The 26,076-nt window shown below is 48.0% G+C and overlaps 1 protein-coding gene across 1 annotated transcript; it reads left to right on the top strand.

The window, feature by feature from the left end:
• Positions 1-428: 428 nt before the first annotated feature.
• MRPS18A (mitochondrial ribosomal protein S18A) lies at positions 429-26,034 on the top strand. Its single transcript, XM_065401192.1, has 6 exons — positions 429-534; positions 1,722-1,753; positions 4,890-4,994; positions 11,557-11,680; positions 14,294-14,360; positions 25,294-26,034. Exons 1-6 carry the CDS (start codon positions 429-431, stop codon positions 25,436-25,438), a joined length of 579 nt encoding a protein of 192 aa, XP_065257264.1. The 3' UTR covers positions 25,439-26,034.
• The last annotated feature ends 42 nt before the right edge of the window (positions 26,035-26,076 follow it).

Here is a 26,076-nt window from a genome sequence, read left to right as displayed (position 1 = left end):
CCTCCGAGGTATAAAAACCAGGCCGGGCAGACTGATCCTGAGCCCCAGGCGGTCCCTGGGCACAAGCAGCCTGGGGCAGCCCTCGCGCAGAGCTGGGCGGGTGTAAGGCGTTGGAGACCCAGCTCCTCCCTCCAGCTGCCCCGCGGCGAGGGGGCGGGGCCTCTGCTGGCCCCGGCGAGGGCTGCCAGGGCTGATGGTGCTGCGGCCCCCACGGCCGGGATGCGTCCCTGGCAACAAGCTTCCCAAACGAGAGCAGTGGCTCTGAGCCCGTCCCTCCCGTGGAGCCTGGGGACAGTCCCCGCGCCTGGGCCTCGCTCCAAGATGGCGGCGTCGCAGGCTGCTGCCCGGCCTCTTCCCGCCTGCGGGCCCGAGCGCCCCGGAAGCGGAAGTAGCACGGGGTGGTGGGGGGGTCAGGGCCGATTCCCAAGATGGCGGCCCCCAGCTTGCTGCGCGGCGGCTGGAGCCGGCTGGTCTCTGGTCTCCTGGGGCTGGGGGGCGGCTGGGCCCGGCCTCCGGCCCGCGCGCTCCGACAGCGTGAGTCTTGGGGGCGGGCGCCGCGCCCCTGTCGGAAGACGCGAGCCGGGGGGAGCCAGCGCTCCGCTGCCGGCCCTGGTCAGAGCGAGGGGGGCGGGTCTCGCGGCGGGCGGGGAAGGGCCGCAGGCTCCTGGCTGTCAGGGTAAAATCTACCCCTGCTGCTGGCACCGCGGCTGGGCCCAGAACCAGGAGGCGCCCATCAGCCACATCGGCTGGCCGGCCCGGGGCTGTGATTGGCACTTGTGGGGTGCTGCTCCCCTCCGAGCTGCGTGGCAAAGGTCGGCTTGTGAGCGAGCAGCGAGGGGTGGGGCTAGCGATAGGGGTTCAAGAGACCTGATCTCAGGTGCTTGTTTAGACATACGCTTCCTATGTGGCTTTGGACAAGTCACATTATCTGCCTTGGTTCCCCAGATGTGTAATGGGGATAATGCTTCCCTTCCTCAAAAGGGTGGGGTGCAGATGCACTCCATTGATGATTGTCCACCACTGAGTTACTGCAATGATAAGGGACATATAAGTAATCTAAAACAAATAGAAATAATCGTGTTGTCATTAAAGTTGCAATAATTAAGGTTCAGGTTTAATTTCCCATCGCTATGAATGGGAGAATCTATGAAACTTCCAGAATCCCAGTTCTGCTCTTTTAGTTTCACAGATTCAAAGCAAGGTGTTTGTTCTCTGCCTGAAGATTGTCACAACCAGAAGGGCAAGGAAGTTTCTTTCCTCTCTACACAGGCTTTAACCATGGAGGAACTAAAAACACTGGAGGCAGCCTAAATGCTTGACATTTAAGATTGCTTTTACTTAAGAGGGTCTCTTGACTTCCTTGATCAGAATTAGCCAGAGATGATAGAGAAATCATAAAACTTTTGAACACACCACAGATATACTCAAAACAATAACAATTAAGCGATGAGAGGTCCCCAGTTTGAAAGGCCTGCCCTTTGCTCTGCCTCTTGGTCTCCTATGGTTACTCTGCCTGCAACTGCCCACCAGTAAAGCATTACCTTTGGCAGTCTTCGTACCTCGTGTTTGCTTTGTTGGGGAGTCACACTCTTCTCTTGCATCCCTGACTTCTGTCCACCACATGTTTTGTTTGTACATAATTTCAGTTTATTGATTAAAAGAAAGTCACTAGTTCCAGTTTGAATATGTCTGACCTTGTTTTCCATCTTTTATTTCTGCAGTTGTGGAAGTTACGGAAGGAAGTACAACTGTTGTAAGTTATTTCTTTTTTCCAAATCACAATACACACTACTTCTAAAGCCACGTTTTTGTTTGTTTGGGGTTTTTTTGTTTTTTGGTATGGGGAGAAATACATTTTCTTTAGAAACTTCAGGGATGAAGTTGTTGGGAGGTTTTTTTTGGTCACATTGGCTTATTTTGTCTGGAGGTGGGACATACAGTACATGTTTTCTTTCTGCTTACTGCAGTTCACTCTTAGTAAATGTTCTGTGGCTTGAATGCAATGCAAATGTAACTGTGTGTTATGAATTCAGGCAACCCAGGTGCATAGTTGGGTTGTTAAACTTCTGGGTCTGACTCTCTCACATGGATGAAAGCAGCATGAGATCCTAAGTTCTGATGGTCAGAATTAAATGTAGCTGCAAAAGTTCCCATGTTATGATCCAGCAATGCGACTGCTAACATTGAAAGTCCTGGCTGTGGCGGGGGGGGGGGCGTGGTTGGTAGATGGAAGGGGGTTGGAATCCTTCATATTCAATGCTTTTGAAAATGAGGGACAGATGGTATGGACTAAAGCCTACATCACAACTCAGCACCTGTAGTCCCCTCAGCAAGGGGAGCACTCTTGGCTTCTGGTTCCCCAGCCTCTTCTCTTGAGTGGAGGCATTCATCTCTCTCCCTTCTGACTGGGGTATTTCCAAGATGAGCAGTTTAAACTCTGATATCCCCAACAGAAGACAGACTCTTTTTTTTTTTTTTTTGCATTCTCTTCAAAGAAGGTTAACTGTGTAATTACCACCGTTTAATATACTACACAGCTCTTTCTAAGCAAGCACATTTTATTCTTAAGGTAAAAGCAATACAGCAAAAACATTAAAAACCATAGAAGAACCTACATGCATATTAATAAGCTTATCAGAAATCATCCTAACTCCAAAATGGACTCTGGCAGGTGAGCAGTTCTTCAGACCCCACACAGGGGTTTTCCTTTGCTTTCAAATTCATAACACCCTTTTCTCAGAATAAGAACACAGGCTTATGGGGTCTTAGCTGGCCAAAGTCCTTCCAGCACTTCCCTAAGCATTGGGACCCTCAGTGGACTTGAGATCCCGTCCATTTTCTAGATCAGGAAGAAGGCAAACACCAAAAAGGAGAGTGATTTGTTATATTACCAGCAGGTATAAATAGGAGTGACTGGATGAAATCAAAAGTGGCCTACAATCGTCCTTTCTTTGCTTGCTAGTGATGTGTAGACAAGATTTGGCAAGACAGCACTTACCAAAAAGTGTATTCCCTAAAAAGTTTGGGTTTTTTTTCTGGTTATTTTTACATTAGATATTTATTGACTGAAATCTGAGCACCTTACTGGGTCGGAGTATTTATATTTATTTTAGATTTGTTTCATTATATAACATAAAAGGTCTCTCAGTGTCCTTGATATGAAATTGATTGTATTTTTAACATATTTGGTTTTACTCTTGTTGGTACAATCAGCAGCCATGGGAATTGGGGGATGGATGACAGTCTCTCTCTTTCCTACCCTGAAGTCCATGTGCACCAGCATGCCTTTCTGCAAAAATCTGGAGAAAAAGATGAACTAGCACTATGCCCAGAAGGTCAAATGATTGATGCTATTTCAGCCCAAATGGAGAAATGAATTCTAACGTTGGAAGCCCCTCAGGGAGAATGCCCCTACTAAAAGCGTCTCCATTCAAAAACAAGGGACTTTCATGTAAGTGGATTACTGAAATTTGCAGTCTTCAGCTTCCAAGCTCCATCCAGAGCACTTCTCAATAAACTAGACTTGAGGTAACAAAAGCGTAAATCGCAGTAGCAAGATCCTTATTTGAAAGAAATGGTCACAAACTCCTGGCCAGATGTAGATGGTGGGGGAAAAGAGATGCTGATAATTTCTGCTGCATAATCTCTTAACAGCAACTGGAGATCCATCAATATCCACAGAGAGGAAACTCTCAACAAATGGTGGGTACACAGCATCAATTAAGGGGCAGACATAGTCCTCCTCGTATCTTCTGATTGCTCCACCCATCCTACCAACATCACTTCAGTCTCTTCTGGATTCCACCTCAGACAGCTAGCCTTTATTGTATTCTGATCTTTATCAAACATTGAGAAAGGTATTTACCGTGTATGGATGAGTGTGTGCTGGGTCTCATCAGCCCGCGAAAACATAAACTCATATGCCTCCTCATTAGCCCTTCTACAGGCCCAGTACGCACAGTGAACACATGGTGTGACAACACAGAAACCTACATCAGAGTAATCAGGTGAAGAGGAGCCAAAAAATACATTCTGAAATTTCTCCCAAGAGATGAGACTGAAGCCACTGAAGGGCATGTGGCTCTTTTTCTAGGGTTCACAGACAAGTCAACAACTCCCCGTGGTCAGCAATATCAAAGGCAGCTGATAGATGTAATAAATCGACATGGATGCTAGATCTTGATCTATTACCAGGATGGAATCATTTATCAAAGGAACCAGTGCAGTGTTTAATGTCACCAGGTCTACACCCAGACTGACAAAGAACAGAATACTAGATGCTGGCCTATGTTTGGCTAGATTGTTAATATCAAGCTGTACAACAGCTTCCTTAATAAAAGTTGTATGTTCTGAGAGATTCTGCCCACAGTGGTTTAACAGTACTTCACCGGGCAAGAAGGGCATGGGTCCAAAACACAGGCTGTGGCATGAAATATTCCCAACAGCTAGTACCTCACTGGGTGACATCGGCCCAAACTCAAACAGAGAACACTAAGGATTTGTCCGCATCACTACTACCTTGCACTCACAGAAGCAGACAGCTCAATCTGAATTCTCTAGATTTTTACCTACAAAGTAATATGAAACGTCTGCAAAATAGGAGGGATTCGAATTAATTGAGCTCTCCACTACTCAACACAAATCCACTGATCAAGACTTACCAGGCCTTAATGACTCTTTGGACTTGTGCCAGCTCCTATGTACATCTGAAATGCTTGTTCTGTATGTACCTGACTATAAACAGCTTAGTACAGGGACTCTCTTATGTTTATACAGTGCTGAGTAAGCTGTTGGAACTTGAGCGATAAGCCTACATACCCCGAATGTATATGTAGGCCTGAACTATGGGCTCTTCATCTGATCAATGTATCCTCTGACTTGTTTCCCAGATTGAGGGCAAAATTATAGAAGATGTCAAAACCCCAACTCCTCCTAACCCTTCTGGTCAGTGTCCCATTTGTCGCTGGAACCTGAAGCACAAATACAATTATGAGGTAAGTGTGGTGACACTTAGCTAGTTGAATGTTATTCTCAAAGCTGTACTCATGCTGCTACTAAACTGCACAGCCTGCCATTCTTTTAGCTTCCTGGGCAGAATAAAGATTCACAGCTCCATCTCCCGCTCCTTAAGGTTTAGTGAAAACCCCCTTGTGCAAGAGCAGTTCCTACAAAGCCACAACTGGCCTACATGTACAGCATCTAAGCACAGCTGGCTAGTCTTGTGCCAACTACTGTCCTATTACCAATGTGTCCTCTAAATTTTCCTTGTACTGAGCAGTTTACAAACTCCCCAGAGCCTCACGTGATGGAGCCTGCATACATGGGGGAACAGAGTGGAGGCAGAGACTGGGAGCAGCTGGACCCTGTGCATTGGGTCGCAATGCCATTCGAATTTGGCAGGCTGCTCCTCCATCATGTCAGCAGGGAAGGGGCTCAACCATTACACCACCCAGCTCTGGTAACTGTTTCCCCATTGGCAGAGGTGTGACCTGACCTGTGGGCTGGGAGGGAGAGGCGGGCGCAAGGCTGGCCACCGTCAGAAAAGCTCCAAGTTCCCACAGCCAATGTGAAGCCAGTAAGCAGAGACAGGTGGCATGGGGCATTGCCCTCCGTGAGTGACAGAGCGGTGTTGTGCCAATTCTTGGTGTGTCCTGGCGCATGGGCTCCAGAGCCCAGTCACAGGCTGCATTCCATTCCCACTGACACAGGCTCTAGCTCCGTGGCACACCACTCAGCTCTGGTTACTTCTTCCCCATTGGTGGAGGTGTGCCCTGCCTGGGTGCCTTGCCCAGAACCTTATTGGCTCTCAGCTCTCAAACAGTCAGCCAATGGGAGGCAGTAACTGGAGCTGGATGGTGGGGAGGCAGAGTCAAAGTTGTAAGTAGCATGGTTTGTGATGTGTGATACTTGGAAGATTGCTGTGTGACCACGCATGTGCACAGTTTAGGGAACATTGCCTACCATACAGCCCTCCTTTGGATCCTTCATATCTGGTCTGGAGTAGTTTGCGTGCAGCGGGAAGGAAGAGATAGACATGTTAGAACTTTGGAAACATGTGCATCCCTCGCCACCCATCATATGATCTGGAATGGATTTATCTTTCTAATGAGCCCCAGTATCCAACATTGAATCAGCCCTCCAGCTGGACTCTAGGTAGCAAACCCGCTGCTAGTCGGCTTGTTCAAGCCTATTCTTGACTCCAGGTAGCTCAGAAAGCTTGAGTCATTGTTCCCAAAGAGGAATTAGATGTAATGTCTCCAAACACTGCAAGTTTCTCATTGCTATCAGTTATCTTTATAACTGGATGGTGGAGAATGGGAAGGGGGCAGGGGAAGGTGTTTAGAAACATGACAAATGCTCAATAACTGTTTTACACAAAGTTGTGCCTGGATATGGAAGTGTCCGCAAAAAGAGCCTTTCTGTGTTAGGAAAGGAGTTTCAATCAGTAAAAGGAAATGGATTTCCAGCAAGTATTTTGGGGGGAAATCTAGTGTGAGAGGGTTAGAGAGGAATTTTTAAAATACACTGGGGGAAGGCAGTAGAGAATCCTATAATAAAGGCCCAAAAGTGCCTTTGAAAACCCATAATATGGGAAATAAGACTAGGAGAACGTAGTATTACAAGGGGCTTTTCAAAAACTGCATTTAAAAAAAAAAGCCAACCCCCCCCCCACCCCCCCAACCAAACAAAACAATCTGTACTAGAAATAGAAAGGAAGGGAACCAGACAAGAATGCACAGTTACAAGATAAGGCAACCAAAAATGCAGAATAAGTTAATGCCAGTGGGATTAGGGGGATATAGATACAAATACATCTGGAGGAAAATAAATACTTGTGAGAAAGTAAGCCCACTAATGATGAGGGGGTTGAAAGCCAGAATGATTCTAAAATGGCTGAGCTACTCTCATGTATCCATAACAAGAAAAAGAAGGAAAAGAAGTTTGAATAATTGGATAGTGATGACAATCCTGTGAATAAGCTATTGCAAAAAAGCAGGTAAGGAAATTCTTAGAGACATTGACTTATACACACACCAGCAGGTCAGGATCACATGCAGCCCTCCAGGGTCTTGAGGGAATTAGCTAACAAACCAACTGCTCCATTAGCAGTTATTTTTGAGAAGGCATAAAAAACTGGGGAGGTACCAAAAGGATTTGAAAATAGTGAATGAGAGCAACATGTGAGAAAGGGAAGTATGGTCTTGGCAGTTGCCCTTTGGGAAATCTAACCTCTATTCCTAGTTATATAACAAACAAAAGGGGAGAACCATACTGAGCACTCACCGGATAATGGAACTTAGGAACAACAAGTAGTGTTGAGGAGTTATGAAGAATCATGCTGAACAAAAACTTATTCCACACAGGTGACACAGTAAGTGGGAGATTTAAACTTCAATAAAATATTCGATAGTGTCTAGTGAAATATTGTAGAAATTAAATTGGCTAGGATGGGAGAATTATCAATGGATTTAACACACTATGAGCAGAGTGCAATAAGAAATGATTGCGGGAAGTGTTCAATGGTTGGTCTGGTCTTTGTAATTATCTAGAAGAATCAGGAAATAGAATGATAAATTTGCAGATGATACTAAATTGGGAGGAGTTGCAAACACTGAGGATAGAAAAATACTATCCATCCTGGGGGATCAGATTTTTTCATAAGAACATAAGAGCGGCCATACTGGGTCAGACCAAAGGTCCATTTAGCCCAGTGTCCTGTCTTCCGACAGTGGCCAATGCCAGGTGCCCCAGAGGGAATGAACAGAACAGGTAATCATCAAGTCATCCATCCCCTGTCATCCATTCCCAGCTTCTGGTAAATAGAGGCTAGGGACACCATCCCTGCCCATCCTGGCTAATAGCCATTGATAGACCTATCCTCCATGAACTTGTCTAGTTCATAGTGCTGCCCACACTTTAATGCGAAGATTGTCTTGAAGGAACACTTCTCCAGTTCATTATTGCAGACTATATAACTACAGCAATTGCTTACACAGAAAAGTAAGGTTAGGAAAGAATGTAATGTGGTTTTAATTTTTTTATGTGACGCTGAGCAACTGGAAACAAGGAGCCAGCACCAACTAGCTTTCATCAGATCACCAGCAAGTGTTTCATGGATCAAAGTTTAAGAGCCTAGAGAAATTAATAATCAATAGACTTCTAATTACTCCCAGGAGTAATGAAAGAAAGAAAACTGATTCTTATGTATCTCAAAGTAACAACTGACAGATATGTCTGGTACAAACCCATTCTTGTTTTGTTGTACAAACAGAACTGTTCTCAGAGTGAATGGAGATTTTGATGAAATGTGCATAACTAGCAATCAGTCTTAGTTCTCAAGGGGGTTGCAGATATTGGGTCTGTGCTGCATTTCAGCAGGCCACCCATTCAAGGGAATGCACTATTCAGACTTGGTTTTATATATTTTATCCAGTTTATCCACCCTTTGTAGGGAAGGGTAAACTTGTTTTTCCTTTTTCCCCTTCTCCACTTTGAACACCATTAGTCTGAGCAGGCAGTAAATATGTCGTACTTTGGCAGCACACAGGGGAGACAGAACTGCAGCCTTTGCCTATTAGCCCCAGATTAATTCAGTCCAAATTGTTTTCATCAGATGCTACAGATTACAGGGGTGGGAATCTGGGTCCAACCTCTCCCGGGAGCTGTCCAGTGATTAAAGCAAATCTGTGGTTACAGTCTTGGCTGCCCACTAGCACAGAAAGTTAATTTCATGGAATATGACGGCAACATGTAACCTTGCCAGACTTCTTTTCTTCTTTAACCCCTTTACGTTTTTGTTCACCTTTCCTCCCCATCCTCCCAAAGTTGGCTGTCTCTATCTGCCCTCTCCTAGGGGTGGGATGCATCTTGGTAAGGATTCTGGGAGAGGCACCTAGCATGTTACCCTTAGGACCCTTCCGAAGTCATCGTAAGATTCTCGCCAATGTGCAGCACTTCAAGCCAAATGACCTTGAGCATAATTTGTAAGGCAGAAATGGGTGGGACATAGATGATTTCAATAAAGAAATAACCGTCACGGGAGAGAAGCTGATTGGTGCTGACAGCATTGGGCCGGGTTAACATTGGGGCATGGGCTCTCCTGATTGGCAGGACAATAGATAAAGAGCATCCATCTCCCCCTCCCCTTTTTTCTTTCTTTGCATGGAAACATTTGATAACCCTGTGACACCACAGGGTGTGGTGGTAATGTGAGAAAGCCCTTGGACCAAACACACCCTAGGTGCAGGGGTGTCCCACGCTTAGAACATGCCACGTAAAGGGCTGTGGCCTACTTACTGTTTTCATTGCTGCAAATACTGGAACAGCCTAAAAATTACCATTAACTCCCTCCTCTCTCCTGCCCCCCCCTCCCCCCCCCAAAGGAACAATAAAACAGGCTACTTAAAGTGGTTAGGAAAGTTTTCACACCCTGGGCATTTGGAGCTGAACCCTTCTTCTCCCTTAGAGAAGCGAGCTCTTTTAGTATTGGGTGGTGGAGCCAAGTCATTGGCAACATGGAGAACTGGATGGCTGAAAGAGCTGCGGAAAGGAATGTGGCGTCTCATCCTGGGTCAGTCGATCAAATCCAGCTCCCATCAGCAGTGGCCAAAAGTCATTGCCTTTGACAGATCTCAGTCCAATTTCCACCAATCCAGCTGACAGTAATTAGCCCTCTTGTTGTGGCCTCAGTGCCAAGGCCAGAGATTGGCTGGGGCATGGACACTGAGCTTTCCTTTTGTCCTTAGATGGTCTCTCTGGGTTAGCACCAAGGCTCACTGATAGGGATGTTGTCCCTGTTGTCTGGATAAATCATCACTCCACAGAGTTATTGGTCAGGTCCCTTATATCAGCATTAAGTTGCCTAAATATTTAATTTTAAAAGGGGCTGAAAAAGAGGGTTAGAATGGAGCCAGAGAACAGGAACTGTAGATGAGGAGGAGTCAGTGGCAGGCACCTTGGATACTCTGGCACAAGTGCCCTTATGTAGTAGAGAAAGTGTGACTGAATAAAGCTCTAGACTCAGTTTCTGTTGATGTCAACAGGGCTTGTGAGAGGGTCTAGCATGAGCAATAGCTCCCAGAACCAGTGCTACAGTCCGTTTAGTTCAGAATCAAGTCTATCCAATACCGTAATGATGGGGGCGGGATATAAACCTTGATAGCTAGATATCCTGGCTTTTGCATTGGCTCAGCCCATAGCAGAGGTCTAGTTTGCCTGCACCGACAGGTATGGGGGTGTGTATTGTGCTCTTCCATCTGGCCCTGCTTTCTCTCATGCTGGGCATGGGGAATGCCTGCTGACAGGTCTCTCCCAGGCTGCAAGCCGCATGCGCATGCTCCTTCCACCCAAAATATGGAAATGTTTACAGCGGCAACAGAGCAATAAACTCCCAACTAACTTGGTGAGTCTGGCAGTGGGAAACTTCCAGCAGATTGGGAAAAACAAGCCCAGCATTTCCAGTGGACCCATGGGATAACATATGATATCAGCATGTGAAAGGGGTGTGTCTGCATTGGTCTGAGCGGTGTGCTGGCATTTGTTGTGCTGCGTGTGGAAATGGAAAACATATCTCTGAATGCTGGGCTGTGCCCTTTGCACAGCTAATGGACCCCAGTGCAGCAGCTGCCGCTGCTGTGTCTAAAGCTCCGTCATCCCTGTTTTCTGGTGTTACCAGATCCTGGAGATAGACCACTTAAATTGTGTTTTATAAATAATGCCTTGCACTTCTGAAGCTTTTAATCTGAAAGGTCAACAGCAGTGAAGTCTGCAAAGATCTCTGAACCCTGGCTGAACACACAACCTGCTCTCAGTGCTCTCTGGTAACAAGGCTTCCCTTCCTTGTCACTGCTCTAACAGTCCCTCCTAATCTGCAGGCAGCCAAAGGGTTGAAAGTTTGTTCTATTAGGGCTTCCCCAGTTACAGTACAAATGTATGAAGCACTTACTCCTGACAAGATGTACTAGATTTTGAACTAATCCCCCTTTGCTCCCCCCGAAAGGGACATGACCGAAGCTCCACCTTGGGAAATTGGATAAAGAATTGAGGAATAGACAGTAGAGGAAAATCCTGCGCTCAGTTTACAGGGGAAAACCCAGATGTGGCCTAACGTGTGAGCGCTGACATCTATGTACACGGCCCCTGATGAGCTAAAAATCAGCTCTCCACTCAATCAAAAACATTGTGTAAAATGATATCTTCCTGCATGTTTTGTAAAACTGTATCTTTGTGTATCTGGATGTTCGACAGATTATATTCGGTACATAGTCTGAAAATGGCAGCAAATGGTAAGATGGCAAAAATGGTTGATGACACAATGATTTACATGAATTAATCTATAAAAGGCTCTGAACTTCAGAGGACCTAACAAAGCTAAGCCAATAGGCTACACAATGGCAGGTGAAATTCCTTGCTGACAAAATCCCAGGTAATATACACTGGAAGGAATAATTTTGAACTACTCATACATAGCACTGGGGCAGTGTCAGCACCTAAGAATTGTAGCCATTGGTGCAGCTCTGGCACTGATCATTCTACCTTCTTTCCTTGCTTCCCTAGGATGTCTTATTGCTGAGTCAGTTCATCCGTTCTGATGGAGGGATGCTGCCCCGTAGGATCACAGGTCTTTGTCTGGAGGAGCATAAGAAGGTTGCAGTGTGTGTACAAATGGCTCACCGAGCAGGTAACGAGTCCTGTCTGGGAACAAGCCCCAGGCCCCTTTATTTAGTAATAGCCACTTTGGGGAGGGAACATACCTTCCTCTCTCCCCACCACCACAGCCACCAGAGATACTAAGCTGCCAGTGGGCTCGTATTGGTTTGGGACTCCTTACTACCAAGTGCCCAAAGCCCTTTGGTAAATCCTGGCCATCATTCAATCAACCTCCTTACTACCCAGTGGCCCTAAAGAATTTTGAGCCTTCTTCCTTCCACCTAAACTATGAGTCATTAGTAGTCACGGCAGTATAAGAAAAATCCAAGTCAGTGAAAGGAACTCCTGATGACAAAGAACCCAAAACATTGGATCTGGTCAGGCAAAAAGCCTGTTGGCTTCACTGCAACTACATATGGCAAATTACCAGGCATAATTTGCCAAATACAATTTCCTGACTTGGAAGAGGGTGATCCATTTTTGCCTAAATTGCTTCAAGACACTAAGAAGGAGCTGAAGGAAATTAATCAGGAAGGCCAGATGATTGCCAGGAGAGCTCTGCAGGTGGCAGCCACACAGGCCTTGGACATAGCCACAAGGTTGATGGCTACATTTGTGATCAGGAGACTAACCTCATGGCTATTATTCTGGAGGGTACCAAGAGAGGTGTAGGATACCATTCAAGATCTCCCATTCGAGGAAATGGAGCTCTTCAGTTCGAGGACTAGGCGCTACCTCCCTAAAGGAATCAGATCACCCTAAGATCCCAGAGGATTTACACACCATTCACTGGTAGGAATTCCTACAAATATCAGCCCAACAAAGGCAATGGGCTCACCTTTACTCCCAGAGCAGACAACTGGACTTCCAACAATAGAAATGTTCACAGTACCAGTGGAGGTGCCCTTCATCTGCCTCCTCCATCACCTACTCCTCCTCATCAGTCCGATAGCAAATTTGATGGGAATGTCATGGGCCACATCAGAATCGATCAGGTGCTGGCAACTACCTTCAGGACCCGGCTTCAGGACCCAGCTTGCCCCACTTGGTTGGTCTTGGTCTGATATCACCTTGGACAAATGGGTGTTGGGAACCATGTCCATGATTATTCCACTCACTTTCCCATCCCTCTTCAGGGACCCATCTCACGGGAGCCTATTACAGAAAGAAGTGGCCTTGTTGCTTTACCTAGGAGCCATAGAAGAAGTTCCACAGGAGTACAGGGGTAGAGGCTTCTACTTGCAGTACATCTTTATCCCAAAGAGGGAAGGGATGGCTGATCTTTGTCCTAGACCTGAAGAGACTGAACAAATACATATGCTGTCTCAGATTCAGGATGGTAACGCTTGCCTCCATCACTGGCTGCTGTACCTTTCCCACTGAATATCAAGGCTCACTCCACCAGAGCTTACATGACTTGTTTTGCCTGCTTCAGACATGTGCCAATGTCAGAGATCTCATGTAGAATAACCCACTGACCTTTGTCAAGCGCTGTGCCTTGGACTTAGCTGCTAGGTCAGATGCCAAGTTCAGGAGAGCAGCACTCCAATCGTTGCAAGTGGAATTCCATGGAGGCAGTGTTGCCTAGTGGATACAGTAACACAGTAGGATTCAGGAAGCCTGGGTTCTGTTCCCACTGGCATGCTGGGTGACCTTGGGCAAGTTGTGTCACCTTTCTGTGCTTCAGTTCCCCCTTCTGTAAACGGGAAAGCCCTTTTGTAAAGCACTGTGAAATCTACTGATGAAATGCTATACGTATATATATTTTATTCCGCCCATCCATAGGAGATACTTCTTGCCTGCAGTGGGCTCCACATAGACACGTTCTTGAAAAGAGAGTGGTTATTTGCCCTACAGTAATAATGGTGGTTCTCTGAGATGATGTAGCCAGCGTGGGTCCCACAACTGCCCCTCCAAGCCTGCTCTTAGGAGTCCTCAGCTACTGTGGGCTTTGAATGCCAAGGGAACTGAACAGTGGGATCCAGTAAGTAACTGTTCTTTCATGTCTCAGTGATCTCTGAGATGGAACAAAGCAACAATTTATGCATAGCAGCACGCCACAAGTGTTCAGGATAGGAAGTGAATGTAATGTTTGGCATATAGCCCCACTCATCTGAGGATTTCAAATTAATTTATAAGGATGGGGAAGTGACTTGCCCAAGGTCACACAGCAAGGTGTCAGTCAGGAATGGATCCCAGGTCCCCTGAGTGTTTCCTTGCTCTAGCCATTATGCCTGCTCTCCCATGCTATATCCAAATTAAAATGCAGAGAGAATTCAAAGAGGCAGATTGTAATCCTTGAGCTGGAATTTGGCTAGATGTCGGTGCCCTCACTCTGATAAACAGCACCATGGGATATTTAGTGACCACAAGTGGTCAACTCTTCAGTTTTATGTTTCATCTCAAATACAGCACCTCCAGCAGCACTGCGCCCCTGCCTGCATTAGGGTATTGGTTCAATACTGACTCAGCGGGAAGAATGCCCCTTCCATTATAGCCCCTTGGGCTCTCTCTAGCGATCTCCTATCCAAATACTGACCAGTCTGCTTAGCTTATGAGTTGTAATGGGATCTCAGAGTGGTATAACTGTAGCTATTAGCAAGGGAACAATGCAAAATCTCACATCTTTCCTTTCCCATTTCAGGTTTGCTGCCAAACCACAGGCCGCTGTTTCCTGAAGGGCATGTTTCCAAGAAACCCAAGCTCAACAGGTGAATAGTTTTCTCTTGCCTTTAAGGGGACTGGAGGTGGGAGGGCATTTCTGCCTCCAAACAAGCCTAAGGCAGTGAAGTCAGCCTGGATTCAGGACCTATAATGAGTGAGGCTCCCTCACTATGCTCTGGCCTGCCAATACTTCAAGGCGCTCCACAACTAACCATACCTGATCCAAACCATCCACACAGAGTTAAGAAACTGCTGTACACATTAGATACGTTCTCCTTCCCTCAAACCCACCGGCTTCCCCATAATTGGCAATAGTCCAGGGAGGATACTGCAGTGAGGACTGCTGGTACAAATCCCTCAGCTAGATAGGATGCAGAGAAGCCCATAGTGGGCAATAGCAGTGGGTGGCGGAGGGCAGGCAGAAGGAGCTTGTTACAGGCATGCTGCACTCTTTGCCCTTTCCCTGTTTTCCCCTTTTGCCTGTAGTTTGTCATTCACCCTCAGCTTGCCCTTCCTGTGTAACAAGCTCTCTCCCTCCTCCTCCCTCCCCCCCGCTGCCCAGCCCCCTGGCCTTTGATGAGAGAACTGAAAACCCACTGTGCCTCACTCACTGTTGGGAGGTGCTAATCCCCTGTTTATGACCTCACACTCTGTTTCCATGGAGATGTCAAAGCGGTTTATGAACTTTCATTAGAGAGTTGTGGGGTTACCAGAGGCCATGGGCCTGTTGTTGGGAGAGTTTAGACTCCAAATCTCAGAGTGGCTTGAGACTCCTGGGATTTGGACCTGGCTTTCTAGCTGAGACTTGGTGGGCAGCTCTTTGGGGTTTGCCAGGCCACTAGGGGTGTGTCTATACTGCAGTTAAAAAACCCCAGCTGGCTCATGACAGCTGACTTGGGTTAAGGGGCTGTTTCATTGCGGTGTAGACATTCAGGCTTGGGCTGGAGCCCGGGCGCTAAGACCCTGCAAGGTGGGAGGGTCCCAGAGCTCAGGCTGCAGCCCAAGCCCATATGTCTACACCGCAATTAAACAGCCTCGCAGCCCAAGCCCCACGAGCCTGAGTCAGCTGGCACGGTCCAGCTGCGGGTGTCTAATTGCAGTGTAGACATACCCACGTTGTGCTGTCAGCAGGGATCAGATTGTGTGCAGACAGTCAGGGTCTCCACAGTGGTAGACTGTATAGGATATGGCCCCAGGCTCCTCAGATATTGGGCTCTGAAATACCTCACATTTCCATATCTTAAACCCCTTTGGGATTATTTATTAATTGTGCATATCCAGCACATCTGGGGTGAAGTGCAGCGATTGTTTATCTCACACAGCAACTCTGCCCAGCTGGTTAGGACAGGAAATGGAGAATCCCAGATCCCACTGCAGGGACCAAGGCTCCAGGGCTAGCACCCTGACTTCTACTAATTATGCTGTGGGCTCTTCAGATGGGTCCCTCCATATACATCTGGCAGCACAGCACCCCTGAGAACCAAGCTTGGGACTTGGTATCTGAGTGCTCCCTACTGGATCACTGTCGCCTCGCTTTGCAGTGGGAGGAGAAAGGTATCAGAGCTGGGGCTGGGATTGAGTTAGGGAAGGGAAGGCAGGGAGAGCTGGGTCACAGCAGGCTGGGAGTTGAGAGGGAGCTGGCAGTTTGTGAAGGAGGCAGGATTGGGGTTGAGAGATCAGGCTGGGGATTGGGGAAGATGAGGATGAAGCTGAGGGAGGCAGGCTAGGAGCTGGGGGACTGCAATGAGGGCATTTCAGGAATGCTGCTTAGATATTGTCTCCTCTAACTGCTGGAGGTAAAAAGCTCTGCATTTTTGGAGCCTTGCCATGTCTCGGCTGCTGCAGCACTGTGAGAGCTTTGGCCACATGCCTACCCCCACCTGTGCCTCCCACATCACTCTCTGGAACAGCAGCCAGCGCTGCACAGGGCAAAAGACTTTAACCGCTTCCTTCCTCCTGCCCAAATGGCCACCTTCCTTTCCCTTCCCTTCATGGCGCACAGCAGTGTCAAAAGATGGGCTTGTGGTTAAGACACTGGCTTGGAACGTGGGAGACCTGGGTTCAGTTCCAGGCTCAACCATGGGCTCCCTGCCTGACTTTGGACAACTCATTTAATTTCTCTGCCTTGATTTCCCCCCGTCTGTGAAGTTCCTCAAATATCCACAAGTATGTGGGTGGTGCTCAGATCCTGTGGCAATGGGGGACCTAAGATCCTGTCCATAGAGAGTTAGGTGGCTGGGACCTTTGAGAAAACTCAGCCACCTCCATTCAGTGCAGTGAGAGTTGAGGAGCCTTTACCAGTTTCCCCACAAAGCCTTTGAGGTGTAACATTAGGACCCCTCAGGTCATCTGACTTGTCACTTTGCTGCCTTTGAGCCTATTGGATTTCAAAGTGCCAGCCTGGGGAGGGGTCAGTTGTGCTTTGAGAGGGGCCTGAGACTGGGTGGAGGGGGTCTCTGCAGTGAGAGGCAGAGCAGAAGGGTCTGGCCTCTCCCAGCAGACACTGTCTCACACAGCTCAATGGTGTATTTACCAGTTCCCCAAGAGTAGTAGCCCCCACTCCCATCTTCCCCTGAGGGGACTGCTGTGTTGAGTGCTCTGGTCCTTGCTAGCACAGCCTCCTGGCCTCTCCAGGTGCCTCCCTACTTTAATGAGATCCTGTAGTTCCCTTTGGCATTGCTGCTATAGCCTTGGAGACATCCGTGGGGATTCGCTGAGGGGTGTCCTTGCAAAAAGTTTCTACAGAGACCCCAACAGGAGCTGCAGTGACACCAAACAACTTTTCTGTCCATTTATTAAAGCCCTGCAGTAGTTCTTCCAAGGTGAGGGAAACAAGTGAATGAGTTCCAGGGATCTTAAAACCAGCCTAGGTAGCCACTAAACTCAACCAGCTCTTCCTGTAGTGCTGGCTGTGCCTCTCTCCCTCCCCTCTCACCCCCCCACTACTGTGTGAACGGTGTTAAAAACAACGTTCTCCCTGCCTGTCGCTGCTGCAGCATATTGACTCTGCTATTGAAATGCTATCAGCTGGGCCTGGCTGGCCTCTTAGCACTACATGGGACAGCCAGGAAGGCAGAGCGCCTTGCATTACTCTGCAGTGACCTGTCTCTGGCTAAAGGGGCATCACTTGATGGGCTCTGTAGAGTGTCTTTCTGGTCTTTAGCTGAAGGAAGATGACAGGTGGGTGAGACCTGGAAGACATGAGGAAGTAAAGCCAAGAGGAAGGGAGGTGAGGAGTGATGCGGTGCCTAACTTCTGGGGGGTACCAGGGCTGCAGACTTTGGGAGAAGAGCAGCTTGCTCAGATGCCTAGCAATATCAAGCTCTCCCTGATTCTCATCCCCTTCCCACCACATGGTTGCCCTGTTGCAGGTCGTTTCCCCTCATCCCCCTGCCCCTGAACCACACATCTCTGTCTCAGGAACTTGCATTGGCCTCTTCTTTTCACATGGTAGTTCCTTCTCTGGATCTCCTGAACAGGAGGCAGGACGATAGGGATGCAGAGCTTTGTGGTTCTGTGAGGAGTAAAGTCTCCTCTCCATGTGGTGGTTAGAGCAGGGATCGGCAACCTTTGGCACACGGCCCGTCAGGGAAATCCGCTGGCGTGCCGGGACTGTTTATTTACCTGCAGCGTCCGCAGGTTCGGCCAATCGCAGCTCCCACTGGCCGCGGTTCGCCATTCCAGGCCAATGGGGGCTGCGGGAAACGGCGCAGGCCGAGGGATGTGCTAGCTGCTGCTTCCCGCAGCCCCCATTGGCCTGGAACGGTGAACCGCGGCCAGTGGGAGCTGCGATCGGCCGAACCTGCGGATGCTGCAGGTAAACAAACTGTCCCGGCCCGCCAGCGGATTTCCCTGACGGGCCACGTGCCAAAGGTTGCCGATCCCTGGGTTAGAGGTTTGCCCCAAGCTGAGGGACAGTGTGTCTCTGTTAGTATCTTATCTGCAGTTATATGTGCTCACCCCCCTCTGCTCCTGAAATTCCTTTCCTCGCTCCCCTGTGCAGAAAGATAAGCAGCCCATTCAGCCACCTCTTGTCCTGTCTGGCTCTTTGCCCTAGCTGTAGAAATGTCCCACTGCAGGGGTGGCCAACCTGTGGCTCTGGAAGTTAATATGCGGCTCCTTGTATAGGCACCGACTCCGGGGCTGGAGCTACAGGCGCCAACTTTCCAATGTGCTGGGGGGTTCTTAGTGCTCAACCCCTGGCTCTGCCACAGGCCCTGCTCCCACTCCAACCCTTCCTGCCCCCTCCCCTGAGCCTGCTGTGCCCTCGCTCCTCCCCTCTCTCCCCCAGAGCCTCCTGCATGCCACAAAACAGCTGATCGGGAGGGAGGGGGGAGCTGATGCGGGGCTGCTGACGTATTACTGTGGCTCTTTGGCAATGTACATTGGTCAATTCTGCCTCCTTCTCAGGCTGGCCACCCCTGTCCCACTGTCTCTTTTTGAGAGAGCTGGGAAGAGACTGTCTAGCTCTGGACATGGCCACCAGAGAGCTCCGTAAGAGGGTGTCAGGGAGGATGACCTGGGCTCATGTGTGAGGAGGGGAAATGTTACCTTGAGCTGGATTTGAAGGTGTTTGGTGCTTTGAACCGCTTCTCAAACAGCCAGTGTGGGTCATCTTGAGGCTTAGACTGAATAAGTGCTCTCATTGGCTACTGGAGTGACAGGCTCAGGACTGCTGCCTGAGATGAGAAGGTTGGTGTTAGATTCCCATCCACCCTCCCTAGGGTCAGAAGAGATTCGCTATTCATAGTAGACCTACCCCTGGCAGGTCATTAAGTCAAAAACCAGGCAACCTTGCTGATCAGCTTAACAGTAGTTTCATTCCATCCCCATGGACCTTTCTGCTCCCTAAGTAGGAGTCACAGCCCAGCATCTTTGCTAAAGGTTGGACTGAGGCTCTAAATCCTATTTCCAAGAGTTGAACTTGAGCTTCAGTGTGCGACTGGCAGGAATCAGGCAAATGGCTTCATTCGAGGGAAGCAGAGGAGGTTTAACGCATGGCTCCTTCCAGAGTTCCATCAGTGCTGCTCAGAGCAGCATCAGCGGGAGGGAGTCTCTGCAGACCAGACCAATGCAAGACCCCCTTGTTTCTCCCTCCCTCTCCTGAAGTGAGCTACTGCATTGAGGCCCTGGCCAAGTGGCTCCATAGAGCCTCTCAAAGGGCTGTTCATCAAAGGACTTTCCCATGAAAAGCCAGCTGCACAAATGGTCCCAACAGATAGTCTTTGTTCTCAAGGCATCTGCAGCTCCTTCCTTCCTTACCTGCTGAGATGGAGTGGAAGACCAGCTCTTGGGACGGGCTGAAGGGGTCCTGAGGCAACGAGCAAAGGACAGCTTATTGGGCAGTTGTCAGACTCTGGCTTCTCACAGACTAACTTTGGGGACTGCACAGCAGCAGCCCCTGAACTTTTCCTCTGCTACACTTAAGGTCATCTCAGAAAGGATGTTATGTCTCCCAACATGCTGTGCCCAAATTCCACTTGCCCTGTCAATTGAAGTGACCCTGTTTCATAGCACAGGGTCCGCCTTCTGATCTCATCTGGGTGATTGCTCTGATGGTGCTTGCCGAGTGCCACTGTAAGGAATTCAGTCAAGCAAGATGACCTCTGTTGTAGGGTAACGGGAGTTGCTGCCCAGCCGCTGGCCTCTTGGCCCAGTGAGTATAACTTGTGTGTTTAGCACCCAGCCACCCCAGCCTGCCCTGTCCCCTTTGTCCCTCCATAAAATGTTTCACAAGTATGCTCCCTGCACATACATGGTGCCATGTCTCACATATCTGTTGTTCTTCAGAGAAACAAAAACCCTGTTTCCTCTTGACTGTGAAGTGGTCCCATTATGTTACCTGATGTGTGAACCTCTCCTCACAGGTCCCTTCCCTGAAGTGTGATAAGAGTCCCTCCCTGATCTGAGCTCTTCTTTCCATCAGGTCACTTGCAGCATCCCCTTTGCCCACTCAAGGTGCTCCCAGTAATGTGGTGGTGATGGCACTAACTGTTCCCATTCTTGCTGCCCACATTTTGAGTGTGGCAGGGCAAGCACTGAGGATTGGATCATTGGGAAATGGTGACCCGCACACCCTAGTTTGTTTTCAGTTACACACGCTACCCTGCATAAGAAGGAGTCTGCATTCAGGATTGGGAGAGCCCTCTGTGCTTTAACACTAAGGAGGCTTTTGAGAAGTGACAGCAGTAGAAGCAGGTCTAGTGCAAGAGTGTGAGATACCTACTCAGGCTGTGATAGCTTGTGGTTAGCAACTGAGCCAGAGAGAGGAGATCCGGGTCTAAGCAGCACTCTGTGGCCGTGATCTCCTCCCTGTTGTCAGGATACTGCCCAGGTGAGAGACCTCTCGCTGTATTTCTCATATCCTCTTTGCTTCCTGTTTGGTAGCTTCTTGACAGTCGTAGCTTGTTAATGCCAGCCGTTAGCTGCTTTACCAGCTGAGGGCCCATTGTAGCAATACTGTTGTCAGGTATCCACGTTTTGGTGGCCAGAGTGTAACAGGGTGTGTTAGCTGTTGTGCCCTTTGCCCCGCCTCATCACACGTTGGAGTGATGCCTCTGCCCATAGTATCATGTTTGTAGAAACTGGAGGTAGAAAAGCCTTCGATTCCATCTCCTGGCAATGCAGAATTGTTCCCTACAGGGCACTTTCTAGTGCTTTGCCCAGTTTAGGGCTTCTGCCGCCGCCTTGAGATGATTCCACAGGCTAAGGAGATGATCCCTCACTGTCAGGGATTGTTCCCTGATCTTCAGCCTGCATTTTTCTTTTCTTAATTTCATCACATTATACCTAGTTATGCCTCTGTTATACTTTCACCTGGCATGTGCTGAGCAGTTACGTGCCGCCGCAACAACATTTTTCAATGGCCAGCTCGAGAGAGTGGGATTTTGTAAGGCTTTTCCAGTACCATGTGCAACTGCAGTCTGCATTCAGAAATTCCAGAGCCATATGTGTGCAGGCCACACACACCAGAACAGTCTGGGAAGCTGTCATGAGCAGCTGCAGATCAAACCTCCCTCCTTGCTTTCAAGATTAGAAATCTCACTAATTTGGCAGCTTCCTTTCCAGTATATAAATTGTTAGAGGCCAAGTGTGGGAGATCGCTGTTCTGAGCTCAATGGCCATCCCACAGGCAGAGTCTGGAGTCACTTTTATGTCGAAGCTGCACTGGCTGCTCATTTGGTCGGGGACCTAAATATTGGTTAAAGCAAAACTCCATGAAATCATCCCTTCCATAAACTAGTATGGGGTTACAGTTGTGACTGTAGGTCGTAGCTTCTCAGGGGCCTGCTCTCTGCCAGTGGGAGGTGCTGTGGATTATGGGGTAGAAGCGCTGGATTTGGAGAGCTCACAACTACTCCATTTCCACCTTCCTGCCAGAAGGAGGCATTATAAGGCTTGGAGTCAGAGTATTGGGTGCAGATAGCTCCCATCTTATTCTTCCCTAGTCTTAGTCCTTCTTTGTCTCTTGGAGAAAGGAGAAGTTGCCCTGTGTTAGGTAAGAAGGAGATTACTTAGTAGCAACTGGCTGCTAAGCTCCTAGAAGGAAGTGTTCGCTGGGATTAGTGTCTCTCTTGCAGACACCCCTTTCCACTCTCTGGGAGCTGACTCCAGCTTCTTATTGTTATCAGCACTTAACTTATGTGGCATGTGGCTTCTCACCTGCATTGAAAGCCTGTAGCCTTGTTCCCTATGTTCTGTGTAGACTCTGAGTTCAACAACAAAGAACCAGAGCAGCCTCAGGTGAGTGGAAGCTAAGAGGCATCCTGGGAAGGGGACGAGGCAAGGAGGAGGCAGCCCTGCCAGCACTTTGATAGAGTGTTTCCTGCACAGGCTCAAGCCCTCTGCTCTTAATCCAAACAAGAGCCAGATTGAAAAAGTTCAGTTAGGGTTCAGAAGTTCAGCCTTGAGCTGCACCGGGATGGCTCCTGCTTGAGCTGCATGCAGGGCCACAGCTGCCCCATGTGCAAGTCATTTCCTTCACCCTAGCCCACTCCTTAGTGTTAAGCAGCAGTGTCTGGATAACAGAACTTGTAGGCTCGTCCCTCTCACAGAGCGAACCCTGGAACCTGACTTCCATGCGCCATCGCAATTTGGGATGGCCCAAGGTGCTCCAAAGACCACAGGTTACCAACTGCAGCTGTTTTCGTACTTCTCATTCTTGCCAGACACCCAGCAGGGTTGAAAATAGCTTTGCATGCCGCCCGCTCCCACCACACCGTGTCACATAGTGGTGATTGTGACGTGGGGCTACCCGCACACACCTCTCCCAAACCTCTTTCCCCAGGACTGGTAGCCATGGCCCCCTTTGGCACCCGTGTGGCTAAAAGTTTGTGACTACTCTGAGAATGCAGAATGCTTTATCCATCCACACTCCAAGTCACGTCAGGCTCTAAGCTCTGCCCTGGCAGCACTGACGTGGTTAAGAAAATGCGACCGTGTGAAGTGTAGGAGAAAGCAAAGACCCCTCTACAATGGACCCTAGTGCTTGGATACAATGGTAATGGGAAATAAGGAAACTTGAGTGGAATGGGATGCACAAATTATCAAACCAAGCACTCTGCTCAGAATTAGCCTGAAAACTCCAGGTGCTGGACAGGTTCCCTGGCCTTTGACCCCTCGGTGTTCATTCCTGATAGAAAATAAGTGCATGATAGCATCAAAGAGTGGGAACAAGGGGTTAGGCAGAGAGTAGGAAAGGTGCTTTGCGGCGAAGTGGCTGCTCACGGGCCTCAGGGTGATGCTTGCTTTTTGCCATTGTGGGATCATGAAAGTAAAAGGCAGCAAGCAAAATAGGTCAAAATTGAGTTTTGGACAAAGCAAGCATTAGAAACAGTAAAAGCAAACTATGCTCCAGGAAGGGAGAGCGTCCAAATGTCTGTTTCAGCTAACAATGAAAAGCCCCAGCCTGCTGTCCCCAAAGGAAGCCAAAGGGCTGGAGCAGAGGGCTGGATTAGACCTGCTCAAAGGAGAAATAACAAAAGCTCTAAAATCAGGCCATTACTAAATCCTTTTTCCTATGCCGATTTGGGATGTGCGCTTCCAGCGCCCACATGGAAACAGAGGGATTTCTTAAAGCCACCGGCTGTCTAAACGTGCACACAGCATTGATGTATATCTCCAACATTAACTGTGCTTCCCTCTTCTAGTGAGATCATTTGTTATCACGGGAGCTCTTTCCCGTAAGTGGATGGTCACGTGATCAAAACTGCACTTGGCACATTGTGATGCATTGAAACAATTTTGGATTTTCCTCCTCTTTCCCTGTAACTTAAGTTCCACTCCATCAGAGCTCACTGTAGGTGGATGGCTGCAGTTCAGATGAAATGTAAAAATAAGGACCTGTCCCTTTGTGCTCATTAAAGATCCCGTAGAACTTCTCCCAAAAGAAATAGCATTAACCCCAGTTTCTGGCCAAATTCCAAATTGGTAATTGCTTTTGGTCGCTCTAAATCCTGCCTGCATTTTCAATTGAATATGGGAGTCTCCTTCACTTCCTGTCCTAAAGGCTCCACTAATGCACCAGTATAAGATTAACCATAGAAAGGGACTAATCCAGTATATGCAAATGAGAACAAGTGAGTTGATTCTATGATGTGCAATTCTCACCCCCTTCTTGTTGTCTCCTCTGTACATGCTCATGTCTGCTCTAGTTGTAAGCTCCTGGACGGAAAGCCTAAATCTCTTTATTTGCCTGTAAAGCAGCTGAGAGGCAACTTTGTTTCAGTAGCAGAGATCTTTAGACACAATTTGTTTGTAAAGTTCTTTGGGATCCTTGAGGAAGAAAAGTGCTGGCAAAATGTGTGCTGTTTTCATATAGTCCATGACCACCCAGCACTGTGAGATTTATTTTACAGTTCCCAAGCATGTAGTAAATGCCTTGCTATACATATAAATTGCACATGGCCTCTGCCCAAAGCACTTAACATATAAATTCACACATGATGCAAATAAGAGGCAACAAAACCTTTTTTGGGGGGGGGGGGGAAGAGAAACAGATTGGGGTCACACTAAGATCATATGATTACTCAGCAGAGAGGGGCAAACAACATTGTAGGGCAAAAAGCTTACCAGTCTGTTCCAAATTTTAATTTGTCCAAGAATGGTTTACATCAGAGTTTTGCTTCAAATCTTGCCTGACAAAACTTATTTCTTCAAGGACTTTTATTCCCTCCCTACCAGTAGCGAAAGATTTGAAAGGCAACAAAACTCCAGGCCTCCTAGACATGGAATTAGATCCCTGCTAGCTGACACTGGGCATGAAATTCCATCTTGCATACAAGATGTAAAGTTCAAATTGTAAAAATCCAGTTTAGTTCATTAAATCGCTAGGAGTTGCTCTTGTGATGTATTTGCAGTTGTAAGTCCACTCCCAGCACTTTTTGCATTGCAAGTTCTGGTTTCCTGCACCAGCAAGTTGGAACACAGTTATACAAGCACATCACAACAAACGTGTGTGTGTGTGTGTCTATATGTGTATAAATTAATTGGCCAGAATCCCAGGAGAAATAGCTGCCTACCTAATGAAAATAGACTGACACCTTTGGAGACTTTCAACTGAGTTGGGCCTGCCTTATTCAGGCTGGCTGTGGAGTTTGTGTCTTCCCAACGAGATGGAACAGGGGGGATGAATTTAGAGTTGGTTTTTGATACAGTAAAGGAACTGGATGCTCAAACTTAGCCAAACAGGATCAGATGGACAACTTGCCAGGAGCCTGCACCTAATTTACACAGAGTGGAGCTCATAGCAGTTGCCATTGTCTTCCATACAGAGGTACAGCCTACAAGTCCCAGGATGCAGTGCTCCCTTTCAGTGATCCTTCTTGATCCAATGGGGAGCTTTGCTTACTGGGCTCTCTGGTGTTCATAGTCGTTGCCTCTGTATTAAAAAGGAGGCAGTGGCCACCCCTGCTTTAGCCAAAGCCTTTTCTCAGTTATCAGTCTCAAATTTGAGGTGCTTTTCTGCTTCTGTTTTTACAGGTATCTTACCCGCTGGTCAGTCAGATCTGCTAAGCCCATCTGGAAGAGAGGCCCTAAGTGGTGCAGAGTCCCCTTTCGTGTTGGACACCCCTTGCTGATGAATAACATCAACTATAGGCAGAGGCCTGTTTATTTAAATCACTGAGGCACAGAGGAACTTGCATAGCCAGTGGATCACAGCTCTTCAGGCTACTCTGCCCTTGTTCTGAGTTTCTCCGCCCCAGCAACACTCTGATTCCAAGCATCTCTCCTTTTAGCATTCTGCATTGTCTCCAGTGAGCAAGCAACCATCTGCTCCTCTGGGGACATGCAGGATTCGTCATCATTGCCTTCCTGTGCAGGTAGAACAAGGGCTGACATTTGACTATCATTTAAAAGCAGGAAAGGATCGGATCATTGCTTCATGACGACCCAAGAGGGTTTTTGCAGCAGGAAGCTTTAGGAGGAGAATACCTCTCAGATCTGATCTGTCAATGGCCCAAGCCCTAGAACCTTTGACTCTGAAGAAAAGTTCTCTGCTCCCTACTACCTCATCAGGAGTGATGGAAATTGTGTTAATCAGTGCTGAAGTGGAATATTTTTGTAGTCTGTAATGACCTTAGTTTGAGGCAGAAAACACATGACAGTGGCAGGCAGGCATTTGGCATGATGATTGTGTCTCACTATGTGCCTGTTAGGATTACTTACTGGGTCCCTGTAACTCCTGTGTCTGACAAATACAAAATACATTGACACCCTTAATGACTTGGTCTGTTTTCTTCTCCTTCCATGTAAACTTGCTGA

This window comes from Emys orbicularis, chromosome 3 (genome assembly GCF_028017835.1).
Source record: "Emys orbicularis isolate rEmyOrb1 chromosome 3, rEmyOrb1.hap1, whole genome shotgun sequence".
NCBI lineage: Eukaryota > Metazoa > Chordata > Testudines > Emydidae > Emys > Emys orbicularis.
This window is presented reverse-complemented; position numbering and strand designations above follow the sequence as displayed.

What these genes read in the sequence shown, in the direction of transcription:
- MRPS18A (XM_065401192.1), top strand. Translation starts at nt 429, where the DNA reads ATGGCGGCCCCCAGCTTGCTGCGCGGCGGCTGGAGCCGGCTGGTCTCT. An exon ending in ACAAATGGCTCACCGAGCAG is followed by an intron (nt 11,681 to 14,293) that starts GTAACGAGTCCT and finishes TTCCCATTTCAG; the next exon opens with GTTTGCTGCCAAACCACAGG. An exon ending in AAGAAACCCAAGCTCAACAG is followed by an intron (nt 14,361 to 25,293) that starts GTGAATAGTTTT and finishes CTGTTTTTACAG; the next exon opens with GTATCTTACCCGCTGGTCAG.